Source organism: Capricornis sumatraensis, chromosome 14 (genome assembly GCF_032405125.1).
Source record: "Capricornis sumatraensis isolate serow.1 chromosome 14, serow.2, whole genome shotgun sequence".
Taxonomy (NCBI): domain Eukaryota; kingdom Metazoa; phylum Chordata; class Mammalia; order Artiodactyla; family Bovidae; genus Capricornis; species Capricornis sumatraensis.
In genome coordinates this window covers 58,284,249-58,300,763 of record NC_091082.1, presented here as the reverse complement: position 1 = coordinate 58,300,763, position 16,515 = coordinate 58,284,249, and the positions used below count along the sequence as shown (strand labels likewise).

The following is a 16,515-nucleotide window of genomic DNA, read 5'->3' as shown; positions in this document are numbered from 1 at the left end:
TCGTTTCACAACGTGTGCACACGTCAAACGCGAGAGCGGACCCGAACTATTCTCCCGGAAGCAAGGCTGGCGGCTCCCCTCCCTGTCGGGGCGGGGCTAGGGCCGTAGCTCAGCCCTCACTCCCTTTACGTCACGGCTCTGCTGGTTCTCCTGGGAGTTGTGGTTCGGACCCGCCCCCCGGCCGTGGTCCCAGGGGGCTGCGGACTACGGGTCCCGGCAGGCCTCGCGTTGGCCCCTGAGCCCCTGGCGCCCGGGGCTTTGGGCGGCCTCCGCCAGTGGACTCCGGCGCTGCGCGGCACAGCTGAGCACCTGGCAGGTTGGCTGGCTCAGAGCAGGCTAGCTCGCGGGCTGGCCGCCGCACACACTGAGGCCGCAGCCGACCGACTGACAGACTCGGCGCTTCTCAGGCCCCCGGAGCCTAGGCGCAGAGCGGCCCGGACGCAAACTTCCGGGCAAGTGGAAGGGTCGACAGGGCCACCAGGCCCGGGGTCGGCAGCGGCGGGGCCCGGGGCGGTTTCCCGAGGAAGGTGACGAACGACAGGGGCGGGACGGACCCGAGCGAGTGAGGAAGGGGTCACTTTCAGTGTGGGCGCCCGGCTCAGCCTGTCCAGCCCCGCCCCCCCGCAGGCCAGCTGCTGGATCCAAGGCGCAGCGCTGGGCGCTGACGTCGGCTGAGCCGGGTCTGCCAGCCCTCCGGTTCCTACCCCGGCGGCCCTAGACCCTCGGAGCCCTGCAGGGTAGGAGGCAGGTCCTTCGGGCAGCTCTGGTGTCGTGAGCGTGGGCCGTGCATGGGCGTGTAGACAAACCAGCGAGGCGCTGATTGTGCGTCTTGGCATCCCTCCCGCCGCCGCAGGGTCGGATGGCTCAGGGCTTGAGCCGAAGGTTAAAGGCCAGCCCCCAAGTCTCCAGGCTTCAGGGCTGCAGCCCACCTGTATGTAGGCGGGCAGGGGGCGACTGGACAGCTAGATAAGAGAGCTCTTGAGGGGCTCAGATTTTGTCTGATGCCACTTCAGAGAGGTTTTGCTTATTTTTGAATGTGTCTAGGGTGTTGGGGTGTGAATAATCCTGCCTCTTTTCTTCTGAGCTCAGAACCAATAGAGAAAATAAGTAAAGGTGCCAGACAGGCTCCTGGTGGGCCTCAGCGGGGCAGGGGTTGCAGGAGCGTTGCAGTGGAAGCACTGGCACACCAGGTCGTTCCTGGCTCGTCCTCTCCTCTCGCCTTTCCCTCTGGCCTGTTGCTCCAGGTGCAACAAGTATCTGAATGTCATGCTCCAGTCCAAGACTGGCCCTGTGCAGTGGTTGGGTGGTGATTGCCCTTGCCTGAGGGCTTCTGTTTGGGTCACCAGAATTAGGGTGATGGCTGCCTTCTACTTCCTTTAGGCCTTCTTCCAGCAGGTGACTGACAGGCCAGACTCCCTGGCTACTCAGGATGTCCACCTCGGCCTCAGCCAGAGCTGCCACATGACCCGAGCCTGTGATTCGCCAAGTCTTGCCAGTTGACTGTGCCACATGTGGTGCGGATTTAAACACCGTCATTAGACCAGCCGGAGGTGCCCAGAAAGGAGTGGCAGCCTCTGGTGGCCAGCAGTCGGCACCCAAGTTGATTCTTCTCAATAAAGACAGTTTACCAACTTCCTAGCTAAATGGGATTTACTCTTTGCAGCTTTGTAAAGTTTTTTCATAAAATAATCAAAATAGTGCAAATACTTTATTCTATACGTCTAAATGTGTGCTTTAGAAATACTTCTGCCTTCCAAAGAGAAACTAGTAAACCAATAGAGCAGACCCAGGTGTCCACCCATTTGGTTGAGATGGTAAATGCTAAAAGTGTAAGACTGCCTTTTAAAACCCATTTTTCCCCAGACCTGCTGACTTTCTACCTGTTTGGTTTGCTGTGCTCTGTGTCAGCATGGATTCCAATCTCCAACAGGAAATCTTGGTGGCTGAGCAAACGTGTGACCCGAGAAACAGCAGCTAAGCATTTGGGATGCTGACAAGAGGCTGGTGTATACACTAAGGTAAGTGCCAGCTGCTCATGCCCTGAGTGCCTCTGTATTTGTTCGCGCTTGGCCGTGTCCAACTCTTGGCGACCCCATGAACTGCTGGTCATCAGGCACCTCTGTCCATGAAGTTTTCCAGGCAAGAATACTGGAGTGGGTTGCCATTTCCTACTCCAGGGGACCTTCTCCACTAAGGGATAGAACTCCTATCTCCTGTGTCTCCTGCATTGGCAGGAGGATTCTTTACCATTGCACCACTTGGGAAACCCTCAGGGTCATCATAAACCTTTGCAGCGACACCCTTTGGGGGTTCTGATGCCGCCAGACGCCTGGGTTGTACGCTCTGAGGAAGATGTCAGAGTACAGTGTTTCTGCCAAAAGGAGAAAAAGGAAGAGCTCTCTGGGTGAACTTCTCACTGAAACAAGAGTTCCCTTCCTCCCTGTCGTCTCCCTTCCCCTGACCCTGGTCCATTCCCCACTTGCCATCCCCTCCCTTCACACCCTGGGACACCTTCTGAGGTGAGATGGTGAGCCCTGATAGGGGGAGGGCTGGGGACCTGGAGGTCACATGGAGCACAGATGGCCATCTCCTGGGTCCTGGTGACAACAATGACAAAGACCAGGCAGGGAGGCAGGTGGCAGAGTAGCAGAGAGGCCTGGAGAGCCTCTGGGCTGCTTCACAGGGGTCCTACAATGCTGTGCCTGAGCATTGAGGTCTGGGAGCCAGGAGGGCAAGCAGGGGGCATTGTTGGGGGCCCTGCTCAGACCCAGCTGGGGTGATGCCAGGCTGGATGGAGGTGCTGAGGCACAGGACCCACCTGGGCACCCGGGGTGGAGTGTGGAGGGGAGGACTGCTCTTCTCTGTCCAGTGTCCTTCAGGGGCACTGGTCTGAGCAGGAGGAAGCCCGAGGCTCAGCGTGTCCCTTCAGCTCTGTCCCCCGTGGGCTAATGGGCTCCCAGGGCACATACTTAGGGAGCGTGGCAGGTTGCTGGCCAGCACTGGAGAACTGTCTGGGTGTGCTATAAACAGGGATGTGCGCACGACAGGTGCTGGTCAGAGGCACTTCTTGTGACAGGCTGGACTTTGCTGGTGACCTAGTGGAGCCACTGCTGGCTGAGACTTGGTCCTCTTTTCCCACAGACCTTGCTGGGCACCTTCCACTCCTGACCATTCTCTGCCCATCCCCCTGAGGGCAGAGCCAGGCACTGGCCACAGCTGCTCTCCTACTTAAGATGTCCAGTCACCCTAAGTCCTGTTGGAGACAGTCTGCAGCCCATGGCCAGTGGATCTGTAGGCCTACAGGAAGGGTTGGTGCAGCGGCCGGCCAGGTGGGCTGAGAGGCTGGGCTCAGAGGCTACAGAACAACTGTGGTGCTGATCTTGGGAGAACGTCCTTTCCTGCCCCTTTATCTCAATCCAGGGCCAGTTCCTGGGCCTTGCAGGTGGCATGTCCCCTGCAAGCAGGCACTCTCGCTGCCTGTCTGCCCACACTTGTTTGGGTATGTGGTTGCCTGGCTGACTAGCTCAGCAGGGGGCAGCTCAGCACTGCCCAGGAGCCATGGCACTCCTGGAGGCTCCCAGCGGAAGGAGGGCCTGTGCCCTGAAGGGCAGCACCTCCTCTCTGCCACTGGGCCACTGACTCAGGCTGGGCTGCCCTGCCCGCTTGCACATGAGTGTCAGCTGCTGACAGACGCCAGGCAGGAGGCAGAGGCCACACGTGAACAGCCCTCTGACAAGGCAGCAGCCCACAGGCCCTGCCCTTGTCTGCGGCTCACTGGCACCCAAGAGCCACAGGCATTCTCATGTGGGCTTCTCGCTGTGGCTAGCAGGACAGAAAAGCCCTGGTGCCCCCTCTTCAGTCGGTCCAGAGGCAATGGGGGGAGGGTGGCTGGAGGGCAGCGGGAGCAGGAGGCTGTACAGCTCCTGTGGGGCAGCCGTCCAGGTGAAGGAGCAGCAGGGTGTTTTGCTGAGACTGGGCATCGAGTTCGAAAGACTCGTCATTTCAGATGGTCCACCTGTATCTGGAAGCCCTGGCGGTCCTGGGCGGGGTGAGGAGGGAGTGGGCACAGGCACCTGTAGGGGTGGGGGAGGACTCACAGAAGGCTGAGCTGGCTGAGCAGTTCATACCATTGAGAATCTGAGGGTCATTCACTTGGACTCTAGACTGGGTGTGGCCCAGGAGCCTTGCCCTGTAGGCAGTGCCCCTGCCCTGCATACCCTGTGCCAGGCACTGGCCTGCAGGTGAGACTGGACAGAGGGTGGCCGTCAGGTGACCTGTGGGCTCAGGCCTGGGATGCTGATTGTTGGGCTGTGGTTGGAAGGGGTGGTCCAGGTACAGGGGTGATGTGTGGGTTTCCTTCCCTGTTGCTGGCTGAGCCTTGGGCTGGCCTGGTGGGCTATGGCTGCTCTGGGCCACTGGGCACTAGAGGGAGCAAATATATCCCAGCAGGCCTCCGGGCCTCCTCTGGCCTTCCAGGAGCCACAGGAAGTGCAATGAGTTTCGTTCAGGGATCCAGGCCTGCATCTTCCCCGGCCTTGGGGCCCTCATGCTGGAGAGGCAGTCTCCAGAGATGGAGGGGTGACTGCTCCCTTACTGTCCTGGGACCCTGAAACCCCTCCCTCTTCATTACTGTTTTGGGGGGCCCCGAGTCCCCTCCCACTTCAGGTCCTGTTGCTTTAAACTCTTGGGGGTTGTTCAAATCCATTGATGTTAAACCAATTTTATTGAGAAATCACATAATACCAGGAGGCACAGGTCATGAGTGATCCAGCTTTGCAAAGTGAACACACATGTAATTGGCGCCCAGATGAAGAAATAGCATGTCCCTGGTTCCGAGCCCCCATGACTGGCTCAGCCACGGTCTCCCTGCCTCCGGTGCCCTGGCTTGGCTTGTTCTGCTTGTGAGCTTCCTGTCGGTGGGGTCAGGTGCACAGCTCCTCTCCTTTAGCGTCCGTTTGTGAGCTCCGCTGTGTAGTGTGTTGGGTCGTGCTCCCTTGAAAGTAAATCTTGTCAGGACCTGGTTCACCCTTAAGCCTGCAAGGCAGGCACTGCTGTGAGTAGTGCCACCTCCATCAGGGCCTGCCTGGGGTGGCCAGGCCACACCTCTCAGAAGAAGGCCCAGCAGTGAGGCCCGAGTGACGGTGCAGCACCGCTCACCGGGCTGTGGGTCACATCAGCCCCGCAATGTGCTAGGTGCTGGAGGCACCTGTCCCAGGGTTTTCCTGTTTTCGGTCAGATAGTCTGCTTTGTGCATGAGGTCAGCAGGCTCTTTCCTCACTCTGGGTACACGGTCTTTGTGCCTCTCCAGTCTTAAGTGCCGGCCAGTGTTTCTTCGGAAAGTTTTGTCTTACCTTGCATGTTGATGTCTGCAGTCCTAGTGAGCCCCCCCTGCCCCCACCCCATGCCAGCCACCCAGAACCTGATCTGCTGGCTTGGAGACCTCCTGACCAGATCCTATTCCCTGGTCCCTGGGGATCTGCAGTCCCCCATCACCAGGACTGCCCCCACACTACTGCTGCAGCTCCACATAGCTGCTGGAGGAGGGGAGCTGGGGGAGGCTCCCTTTCCAGAGAGGTGTCCCACCTGCCCTCCAGCCCCAAGGCATTCCTGCGTGCCCTTCCCCCACACTGGTTTCCGCCTCTCCCTGGAAGTCCTCTGGTGTGACCTCGTGTGGCTTTCTCCATGTGGCCCGATGGTCCCCTCTCCCCGCAGGTCTCCACCATGGACCCAGACCCCCAAGCGGGCGTGCAGGTGGGCATGCGCGTGGTGCGCGGCGTGGACTGGAAGTGGGGCCAGCAGGACGGCGGCGAGGGCGGCGTGGGCACGGTGGTGGAGCTCGGCCGCCACGGCAGCCCTTCGACCCCCGACCGCACAGTGGTAGTGCAGTGGGACCACGGCACCCGCACCAACTACCGCGCGGGCTACCAGGGCGCACACGACCTGCTGCTCTATGACAACGCCCAAATCGGTGCGGGCCTGGGGGCGGGGCTGGGGCGGAGCTGGGCTGGGGGCGGGGTCGGCGGTGCTCCTGACCCTGCGCCCTGCAGGTGTCCGCCACCCCAACATCATCTGCGACTGCTGCAAGAAGCACGGGCTGCGGGGCATGCGCTGGAAATGCCGTATCTGCTTCGACTACGATCTCTGCACGCAATGCTACATGCACAACAAGCACGACCTGGCCCACGCCTTCGAGCGCTACGAGACGGCCCACTCGCGCCCGTGAGTCCCCCCGGCCGTCCCAGTGTCCCACCCCACCTGCAAGCGTCCAGGGCCTCCTGAGAATGCCTCTGACACACGACGAGCCTTGGTCCGGGAGAGCTGGAGCTGCCTCCTGCTGACTGCTCTGCTGCAGGTCAAGTCTGTCCTGAGCCATTTCCTGGAGGAGTGACCAGGGTGACGATCACCCCGGGGGCCTGGGCATTGACACCAGCCCCCACCCCCTACAGAAGGCGACTGTGTCCACCTAGCAGGTCCGCAGAGGTCGGTGCTGTGGATGGGGCCTCCTCTTACCCTGTCCCCTCCTCTCGCCAGGCTCTCCCTGGCCCCCCAGTGCTGCCTGACCGGGGTCTGAGAGTGGCCTGCGTGGGGTGTGCTGCTTGCATCTGCTGTGGTCAGGAGGGCCCACACTAGGGCGGATGGGCGGCCAGAGGTGCACCCCTGCCACCCGCACTGTTGCCTTCGCCTCCTCGACACCCCCACCCGTGGAGGGGAGGGATGTGCTGGCTAGCGAGGGAGCTGGGAGCAGCCATCCGACACCTCTGGCCAGGCCTGCCTTCCTCACGCCCGTGTTTCCCACATGCTGAACCCTCCCCAGGCCAGGCTGGGTGCTGAGCTCTGGGCATAGCTCTGACAGGATATCTAGCTCTCCAGGAGGTGGCAGATGTGGTGTGACCACACACAGGAACCATGCGGTGAGGGTGGGCCTGGAGCACCCATCCAACCTGGTGTCATGAAAGGTCCCTGGAGGGAACCAGTCAGCAGCCCCACTCAAGATCCAGTGTGAAGGGCACTGGCCTGGGGGGCCTGCAGTTCCAGGGGAAGAGACTCAGGGGCGGGAATGGGGAGCCGGGCTAGCAGAGCATAGGGCCTGCTCCTGGCACCATTGCCCTTCATGGCCTGGGACCTACTCTGTTTCCCGTAGGGTCATGCTGAGTCCCCGCCAGGGCCTCCCAAGGATCCCGTTAAGGGGCATCTTCCAGGGGGCGAAGGTGGTTCGGGGCCCCGACTGGGAGTGGGGCTCACAGGATGGTGAGTGGGGGCCAGGGGGTAAGGTGGGGGGCTCATAGGATGGTGAGTGAGAGGGCAGGGAGGTGGGGGTTTCACAGGATGTTGAGTGGGGGTGGTGGGAAGGTGGGGGGTCGGTTGCTGCCAGCTGTGGCTCATCCTCGTGGTGTGGGTTTACCCTGCTGGTGGGGCCACTGTCTCCCAGGAGGAGAAGGGAAGCCAGGCCGAGTAGTGGACATCCGTGGCTGGGACGTGGAGACAGGCCGGAGCGTGGCCAGTGTGACATGGGCTGATGGCACCACCAACGTGTATCGTGTGGGCCACAAGGGCAAGGTGGACCTGAAGTGTGTGGGCGAGGCAGCTGGCGGCTTCTACTACAGGGAGCACCTCCCAAGGCTTGGTATGGGCAGGCCGTCCACCACGTGCCCTGCCCCCCTCATTTGCCCTCCGTCCTGCCCTGGGCCTGGGGGTGGTCTCTGCAGTCGCTGAGGTGAGCGGTGCAGGCAGAAGGAACTGCCTGAGCCAGGCCTGCTGCACCCCCCACCCCCAGGCAAGCCTGCAGAGCTGCAGCGCAGGGTCAGTGCTGATGGCCAGCCCTTCCAGCGTGGGGACAAGGTCAAGTGTCTGCTGGACACAGATGTGCTGAGGGAGATGCAGGAAGGCCACGGCGGGTGGAACCCCCGGATGGCCAAGGTGAGATGCCCCACCTGGTGAGTTCCCGTGCCCACCCTCCCCATGTCCTCTGGCCCCCCGCCCTCCTGCTCCACACGGCCACCGCCTCCATGACCCGCCACAGTTTATCGGACAGACGGGCACCGTGCACCGCATCACAGACCGTGGGGACGTGCGTGTGCAGTTCAGCCACGAGACCCGCTGGACCTTCCACCCTGGGGCTCTCACCAAGGTGCATGGGGGGGCTTAGCTGAGCCCCTTCTGCTCACTTCTGCACCCCCTTTCATGTACCCGCTCGGCCCTGGGTGTGCCTTCCTCTGGCCCTGAAGGACGAGGTCAGGGCCTGGTGGGTCTGAAGGGGATTCAGTCCAGGGAGAGGGACCTAGATGTGAAGGGGAGGCCCCAGGCATTGTTGGAAGTGGGGGCAAACCAGGCCCCACTGTGTGTCTGGGCCAGGGGAGCCTCACAGGCTGCAGGTGGCATGGTTGGGCAGAGTTCCTAGAATGCTCCTGTGGGTGCCACCTGAAGGGTGGGAAGGCCCCTTAGGACAGGGGTGGACCCTGGATCAGGGTGGTGGGGCATGGTGAAAGCTGTTTGAGAAGCAGTATTTCTCAGAAGCAGGAGGGAGGAGGTGGAGGGCAGGTGGCAGAGCATCCGGTGATGGCCCCTGGATAGAATGTGGAGCCAGCACTCAGCTCAAGTTGGGGACACCTGGGGCATGTGGGCCTTCAAGGAGGGGCTGTGGCGGGGTCACAGGACAGGTGGTTTATACAGTGAGTTCTGTCTGTGCAGGTGAGGGCACAGGTGTGGAGAAAGTTGCCAGGGAAGGTTTGGGGTGCAGGAGGAGCAGCCCCTGGCCGCACCATGTTCAGGCTCTGCCCCCAGTTGTCCTGGCGCCCTTCCCCCAAGCTGGGCTGGGCTGGTCTTGGCCGTACTGCCCGCCCCCTCATCAGCCTGTGGTCAGGCCTGCCCCAGCCTGAACACCCCTGAGCTGACTCTGGCCATCACCCCCGTGGCTCTGAGGCTGGGCCGACAGGGCTGACCTGGTCACCTGTCACCCTTATTGGGTGAGACTCTGGTTGTGTTTTCAGGCAGGGGCTGGGGTCCTGGTGAGGTGGAGCTGAACGAGGGTGGGGGCCTTCCTGCTCTCCGACCCTGGGCAACCATGCCCGCTGGGGCCCCTCACGTGCTTCTCTTGTGCTCCTCTGTCACTCAGCAAAACTCCTGCTTGGTGGGTGAGGTGGTGCGGGTTATCGACGACCTTGACACGGTGAAGCGGCTGCAGGCTGGCCATGGGGAGTGGACCGATGACATGGCCCCTGTGAGTCCCCCACCTCTACCTCCATGCCCATCACACTAACCCCTGGGAGGCACGCCTGTGACCCCACCCTCTCCTCATTCAGGCTCTGGGCCGCATTGGGAGAGTGCTGAAGGTTTTTGGAGACGGGAACGTGGGTGTGCTGGTCAGTGGGAAGCTGTGGACCTTCAGCCCCTCCTGCCTGGTGGCCTACCGGCCTGAGGAAGATGCCAACCTGGACGTAGCTGGGCGAGCCCGGGAGAACAAAAGTGAGGGCATCCAGTGAGCAGCTGGTTGGGCCAGGGCTGCCCTGGCCACCACTGACCCTCAACCCCACCCTTCCCAGGCTCCCTGAGTGTTGTCCTGGAAAAGCTTCGAGCCCAGAAGAGTGACCTGGAGCACCCAGGGAGGCTGGTGGTGGAGGTGGCTCTGGGCAACATGGCCCGGGCTCTGGACCTGCTGCGGCGGCACCCGGAACAGGCGAGCCCGAGACCTGCCTCCCAGCCTAGGCAGCCCCAGCGAGGGGGCTGAGGGCCAGGGACTGACCCTCTGCCTCTCCTGGCAGGTGGACACCAAGAATCAGGGCAGGACTGCCCTGCAGATGGCTGCCTACCTAGGCCAGGTGGAGCTGGTGCGGCTGCTGCTGCAGGCTCAGGCGGGCGTTGACCTGCCAGATGACGAGGGCAACACAGCACTGCACTACGCCGCCCTGGGGTGAGGCCCGGCCAGAGTGCAAGGGGGCTGGGCCTGCAGGTCCAGCCGGTGGGCACATCGCCCCTCCTGCTTCCTCTCCTGCCAGGAACCAGCCCGAGGCTGCCCGGGTGCTCTTGAGCTCGGGTTGTGGGGCCAATGCTCTGAACAGCACTCGGAGCTCAGCACTGCATGTGGCCGTGCAGAGGGGCTTTCTGGAGGTGGTGAAGGTCCTCTGTGAGCATGGCTGTGACGTCAACCTGCCTGTGAGTGCTGGGTCCCCTGGCTCTGGCCCTGGGGTCAAGGAGGTCATGGCTGAGACCTCCTTGCCAAGTGATCACTGGCCTACCACTGGCAGGATGCCCATGCTGACACACCCCTGCACTGCGCCATCTCGGTGGGCACTGGTGCCAGCGGCATTGTGGAGGTCCTCACTGAGGTGCCAGGCATCGACGTCACCGCCACCAACAGCCAGGGCTTCACCCTGCTGCACCATGCATCCCTCAAAGGCCACACACTGTGAGTTTGGGGTGACACACAGGTCCTGCTGTGCCACCAGGCCACCCTTGGTCACCCCTGACCCCAGAGGCATCTCCCTGCTCCCACAGAGCTGTCAGGAGGATTCTGGCACGGGCCCGGCAGCTGGTGGACGCCAAGAAGGAGGATGGGTTCACGGCACTGCACCTGGCCGCCTTCAACAACCACGGGGAGGTGGCCCAGGTTCTCATCCAAGAGGTGTGGAGAGTCCCCTGGGCTGCGGACTGGGGTGTCAGGGCCCCCCACGGTCCCTGGGTTGAGCCCGTGCCCACCCCTCCCCAGGGCCACTGTGATGTGAACGCTCGCAACCGTAAGCTGCAGTCCCCGCTGCACCTGGCTGTGCAGCAGGCCCACGTGGGGCTGGTGCCACTGCTGGTGGATGCCGGCTGCAGCGTCAACGCCGAGGATGAGGAGGGGGACACGGCTCTGCATGTGGCCCTGCAGCGCCACCAGCTGCTGCCTTTGGTAGCTGATGGGGGTGCAGGGGACCCGGGTCCCCTGCAGTTGCTGTCCAGGGTGAGGAAACGTGACTCTGGGTGCTGGGGAGGGGGCACATAACTGGGCCACAGGCTCCTTTGCCCTCCTCGCCCTCAGGATGGCGGGACCAGGCCTCGTAGGGCAGGCATTCTGGGCCACAGTGGTTCTGCGACCCTGGTCACCACTGCGGGCCCAGTGTTCCTGAGATTCTGACCATCTGGGGAGAGGGAGTGGGGTCTAGTGTTGGTCTCCATGCCACCAGCTGCCTAGTGGGGCCCTTTGCCTGCGGCTTCAGGGGCCTCAGGGGGCAGGTGCTCAGGCCTCTGCAGCCAGATACCAGCGGAGGCTCCCTTCAGACCAGCGTTCCCAGGCGCTCGCCCTCACGTGACAGCGTCTGTCCCGCCATCCAGCTACAGGCCTCGGGCCTTCCAGGCAGCGCGGAGCTGACGGTGGGCAAGGCGATAGCCTACTTCTTAGCGCTGGAGGGCGCCGACCTGAGCTACGCCAACCACCGCGGCCGGAGCCCCCTGGACCTGGCTGCCGAGGGTCGCCTGCTCAAAGCCCTGCAGGGCTGTGCTCAGCGCTTCCGGTGAGCCGGCGGGGCGGGGGGCGGGCTCGAAACTCCGGGCCCTTTCAAGACCCCTGTCCCCACGCAGGGAGCGGCAGGCTTGCGGCGGTGGCAGCGGGGGCTCGGCCCAGGGCCCAAGACTGGTGCTCAGTGCTCCGAACACTGTGACCAACCTGCATGTGGCCGCGCCGACGGGGCCCGAGGCCGCTGAGTGCCTAGTGTGCTCAGAGCTGGCGCTGCTGGTGCTGTTCTCGCCCTGCCAGCATCGCACAGTGTGCGAGGGTGAGTGCGGGGTGGGGAGGGGGCGCGGCAGCCGGGCTGGACGGCCCCTCACTCAACCGTGCCCTCCCCCCCCCCCGCAGAGTGCGCGCGCAGGATGAAGAAATGCATCAGGTGCCAGGTGGTCATCAGCAAGAAGCTGCGCCCAGGTGGGTCCCGGCGCCCGCCCCGCCCCCCTGCCCCCAGGTGTGGGCCGCTGCACTCGCCTGCGGCCCCGCCCGCTGTCCACGGCCCCGCCCCTTGTCGTGGCTCACATCTCTGTTCGCGGTTCTCTCGCAAGACCTCAGCCCCGAGCCCCCGCCCCTGACCTGGACCTCTTCTGCAGACGGCACAGAGGTGGTCAGCGCGGCCCCCGCGCCCGGCCCACCGCGGCAGTTGGTGGAGGAGCTGCAGAGCCGCTACCGGCAGATGGAGGAGCGCATCACCTGCCCGATTTGCATCGACAGCCACATCCGCCTCGTGTTCCAGTGCGGCCACGGCGCGTGCGCGCCCTGTGGCGCGGCGCTCAGCGCCTGCCCCATCTGCCGCCAGCCCATCCGCGATCGCATCCAGATCTTCGTGTAGCCAGCGCGCCCCCCCCCCCGCCCCTTTCCGGGGCCATGCCCCGCAGCCGCCCTCGCAAGCCCTTTGTGTTTTATAAAAAGATTGCTGGACTTTGTGCCTGGTTGCCTGTCTGGGGCGGGGCCGTGCAGGTCCCCCAACCGGGGACCGTTCTGACTGCACCCCTTACACCGTTGGCCCAGCGCTGGGTTCTGCGCTTTGGCCAGAGGCCTTGCAGGGCCTCTTCCCGATCCGTATTCTGCCCTTCTTCCCAGGACTCACGGGTCCAGAGTGCTGCCCGCACCCTGGCCAGAAAGAACAGGGCCCGGGCTTGTGGTGTCGTCCGGGGGTACTGAGTGGACCGAAACCCCAGCAGTAGCCACCTCCCGGCTCCTTGGGGTGGGCTACAGAGACGCGTTTTGGCTAAAGCAGGACACGGTTTCGCAGCAGGCTGTGCGGTCCTGGCTAAGCGGGGAGTTGGGCGAGGCCTCCAGTTTCAAGCCAGGAGCCCCGGCAGGGTCCCAGGACCGCTGAGCGTGGGAGGCGGAATACGGATTTGGGGAGAGGGTAGGACACAGTAAAGAGAGGCTCGGTGTGTTGGCTCGAGCTTAGTCATGAAGTGGGGGAAGGGGGACTGCCCTCGTCTGGACCCAGCGGCCGGGCGCTTTCCAAGAACCACCAAAATGCTCCCCTGGAGCCTCAAGGCTGCCCGCCAGCCACTTGGCGCTGACCCTGCTGGCCCGGCGCGCCACTGTCACTCTGGGCTCAAAGCCTGGATGGAGAATGGGGAGGGCCCGCACCCCCGGCCTCCTCTGGCTGGGCGCCTCTCCACTCGGAGCAATTCCCCCAGCCCCCATCCCGTCTCCCCTCCCGCAGTCCGCTCCGCCCCGGCGGGCCTGCCGCCGGCCCTGGATCCTGGTTCCCCCAGCCCAGAGGCGCCCTCGCCTCCCCTCAGCCTAGCTCGGCTCCCCAGCCAGGCGCAGCCTGAAAGCCGTCCCGTCGAGTCTTTTGCTCTCAGGACACCCGGCCCCCCGCCCCTACCCAGAACTGTCCAGACTTCGGTCCTGCTTGCGCGCCGCAGGGAGCGCCTAGTGCAGATTCCTGGCCCCCTATGGCCCCCACCCCCGCACCTTGTGCGCTTTCCCTGTCGCCCGCCAGGTCCTCCCGCTGGCCCCGGCAGGTCCCTCTCCCTCCTGGCACACAAACCTCGCTCCGCAGGCGCCGTCCCTCTTCCTCAGCCTGGTACTCACTTGCCACGTCCCCTCCCGTCGCGTCCCTCCCCTCTTGCGGGGTCCCTGTCGCCAGCGCCTGCGGGGGACGTGTCCTCAGCTGACCAGGATGGAGGTTCACTGCCGGGTCTCCTGCAGTGTCGAGGGGCTTGGGGGGACTCCGTTTGGGAGAAAAGCTGCCGAGTCATTCAACTTCCAGCGAGTTTGGGGACCCCAGCTGACACTCCCGCCTAAGCCTGAGTCCCTGGCGTCTGTCCCTTCTCTGGCGTCCGGGGCCCTCCTCGCCCCCCCACTGCCAAGTGACCCCGCCCAGCGGGCCCTGCCCAGGCCACCACCACCGACCCAGAGGCCCAGGTCCCTGCGCCCCAGGCTGGAGGCGGCGGGGGTGCTCCCGACAGTGAGCGGCCAGCTGGTTCCCTTCAGGGGCGGCCGCGCGCCCTCCCCCCGGGGCTGTAATCCGAGCCGCTGCCGCGCCGCCCCGCCGCCCCAGCCCCGACAGCGAGTCCGCAGGCGCCATGGGCCGCGGGGCCTGCGTCCCCTCGGCGGCGTCGGGGGCCGGCGACCAGGCCCGCCGGCTTGGAGCGCTGCTGGGCGCGCTGTGCCTCTTCCCCGCGCTCGTGCTGTTGGCCTGGCCAGGAACCCCAGCTACCGGGGCCGGGGCGAGAGCAGCGCAGGTGAGAGCGGGCGCGGGAACGGGGTGGGTCCGGCCCCGACTCCGCGATCCCGGCGTGAGTCCGCGTGTCCGCGGATGCGGGGGGAGGGGCCGGTGGGGGGCAAATCTGCCGCCAGCTCCGCCCACTCCGACCGGGCTTGTTTTTAGTAACTTTTTCTTTCTGTTAAGTAAACCCGGCTCGGGGTAGAAAACCAGAAACAGCCGAAAGGCAGAAAGAGGGGCCATCAGCGCTCCCTGGAGCGCGCCCCCTTTCCAGGCCCTTTTCCTCGCGACCTGGGGCTTGGGGACAGTCCCTACCGCCTTCCCACGGAGCACTTGCTTCCCTTCAAGGGAGACGCTGCGCCCCAGACTTCGGGCGTCCTGGCCTCCGGGAACCTCGGTCCGCCGCAACCCCCGGCGCCCCGCAGACGCCGCTACACGCTGACCCCGGCCAGGCTGCGTTGGGAACACTTCAACCTTACGTACAAGTGCGGCCCTGGCCCTGGAAGGTGGGGGGTGCAAGCACGGTGCCTCCTGGCCGCCACCCCTGACCGTGACTCCTACCCCAGGATCCTCTCCTTCCCGAGGAACCTGCTCAGCCCCAGCGAGACTCGGCGGGGTCTGGCCGCCGCCTTCCGCATGTGGAGTGACGTGTCCCCCTTCAGCTTCCGCGAGGTGGCCCCCGAGCAGCCCAGCGATCTCCGCATAGGTGGGCGCCGTGCCCCTGCCCCCGCCCCACCCAGAGGCCCTCTCTCAGGCCCGTGCTCCCCCAGGCTTCTACCCCGTCAACCACACGGACTGCCTGGTCTCCCCGCTGCACCACTGCTTCGACGGCCCCACGGGCGAGCTGGCCCACGCCTTCTTTCCCCCACACGGCGGCATCCACTTTGACGACAGCGAGTACTGGGTCCTGGGCCCCACGCGCTACAGCTGGAAGAAAGGTGACGCGGTCCTGGCCTCCTATGGGGCCCCTCCACCACGGTGGGAACAGCGGGGATCTTTGAGGGGTCGTGTAGGTGATTTGGGGTCAAGCTGGCGGGGAGGGGAGGCTGGTTGCAGGCCGTAGGCCTGGGTTCCGGGAGTCTTGAAGCCCCCCCCACCCCCACACCGCTGGAGCCGGAGCCGGAGCCGCATTCCTGGGGGCCAGCTCACCGCCTAGCCGGCCTGGAACATTCTTATCTTTCGTGGCTGCGGCGGGGAGGCTCCCTGCGCTGCAGCAGCTGTGCAGGCCGCGGGGAGCAAGGAGGTGGGGTGGGGGTGGGTGCTGGGCCGGGTACCGGGCGCTGACCGGCCGGGCCTGCAGGCGTGTGGCTCACTGACCTGGTGCACGTGGCGGCCCATGAGATCGGCCACGCGCTGGGCCTGATGCACTCCCAGCACGGCCGGGCGCTCATGCACCTCAACGCCACGCTGCGCGGCTGGAAGGCACTGTCGCAGGACGAGCTGTGGGGGCTTCACCGGCTCTACGGTGAGTGCCGGGCCGGTGGTGGGCTGCGGGAGGCGAGCGGGGGCGGGGGCGGGCGCGTCCTGAGGTCAGTCTGCCTTCGCAGGCTGCCTGGACCGGCTGTTTGTGTGCGCGTCCTGGGCGCGGAGGGGTTTCTGCGACGCCCGCCGGCGACTCATGAAGAGGCTGTGCCCCAGCAGCTGCGACTTCTGCTATGGTGAGGTCGGGTGTCCCCCTGGCCTGGGTGCGCAGGGGCGCCCGGCGCTGATCTGGCTCCCCCACCCCGAGCAGAGTTCCCCTTCCCCACGGTGGCCGCCACCCCGCCGCCCCCCAGGACCAAAACCAAGCTGGTGCCCGAGGGCAGGAATGTGACCTTCCGTTGCGGTCAGAAGATCCTCCACAAGAAAGGCAAAGTATAGTGAGTGACCCGCCCCGGCGCCCGACTGGGGGCGGGGGGCGAAGAGGGGAGGGCAGGACCTTCCCTGCCCAGCCCTCTTCCCTCTCTGCAGCTGGTACAAGGACCAGGAACCGCTAGAGTTCTCCTACCCTGGCTACCTGGCCCTGGGCGAAGCGCACCTGAGCATCATCGCCAACGCCATCAACGAGGGCACCTACACGTGTGTGGTGCGCCGGCGGCAGCGCGTGCTCAGCACCTACTCCTGGCGCATCCGCGTGCGGAGTTGAGCGCCGCCCTCCGGGCTGAGGCCGCTGATAAAGCACTTTGTCTCTCAAGTCTCCTTGCCCTTTCTTGGGAGGGTGGGCGGCTGCTCTTGCGCTCATTGGGTGGGGAGCCTGCTGAGCGGGCTGATCACTGGAGCCAGATCTGGCGTTTGCTCAGTGCTGGGGAGGCAGGGCCCCCGTCGCTGCAAGAGTGGGGTGAGCTCGGGAGCGGGGCTGGGGGCACCA

General features: G+C 64.7%; 2 protein-coding genes across 4 annotated transcripts; both read left to right on the top strand.

The window, feature by feature from the left end:
- The first annotated feature begins 207 nt into the window (after positions 1 to 207).
- On the top strand, positions 208 to 12,352 carry MIB2 (MIB E3 ubiquitin protein ligase 2). 3 transcript variants are annotated; one of them, XM_068986274.1, is made up of 19 exons: positions 208 to 2,018; positions 5,713 to 5,968; positions 6,048 to 6,219; positions 7,142 to 7,248; positions 7,430 to 7,624; positions 7,775 to 7,917; positions 8,021 to 8,128; positions 9,113 to 9,217; positions 9,300 to 9,462; positions 9,540 to 9,673; positions 9,759 to 9,907; positions 9,993 to 10,149; positions 10,242 to 10,402; positions 10,492 to 10,618; positions 10,703 to 10,936; positions 11,308 to 11,486; positions 11,554 to 11,747; positions 11,828 to 11,893; positions 12,070 to 12,352. In XM_068986274.1, the coding sequence occupies exons 2-19, from the start codon at positions 5,722 to 5,724 to the stop codon at positions 12,306 to 12,308; spliced, it is 2,880 nt and encodes a 959-aa protein (XP_068842375.1). In that variant the 5' UTR covers positions 208 to 2,018; positions 5,713 to 5,721; the 3' UTR covers positions 12,309 to 12,352. The 3 variants fall into 3 exon arrangements, with proteins under 3 accessions (XP_068842375.1, XP_068842374.1, XP_068842373.1); XM_068986273.1 differs by having other exon boundaries at positions 12,025 to 12,352; XM_068986272.1 differs by lacking the exon at positions 8,021 to 8,128.
- A 1,676-nt stretch (positions 12,353 to 14,028) lies between these two features.
- Positions 14,029 to 16,293, top strand: MMP23B (matrix metallopeptidase 23B). The gene is made up of 8 exons (XM_068986326.1): positions 14,029 to 14,187; positions 14,517 to 14,653; positions 14,735 to 14,874; positions 14,939 to 15,106; positions 15,469 to 15,633; positions 15,716 to 15,826; positions 15,901 to 16,027; positions 16,119 to 16,293. Exons 1-8 carry the CDS (start codon positions 14,029 to 14,031, stop codon positions 16,291 to 16,293), a joined length of 1,182 nt encoding a protein of 393 aa, XP_068842427.1.
- The last annotated feature ends 222 nt before the right edge of the window (positions 16,294 to 16,515 follow it).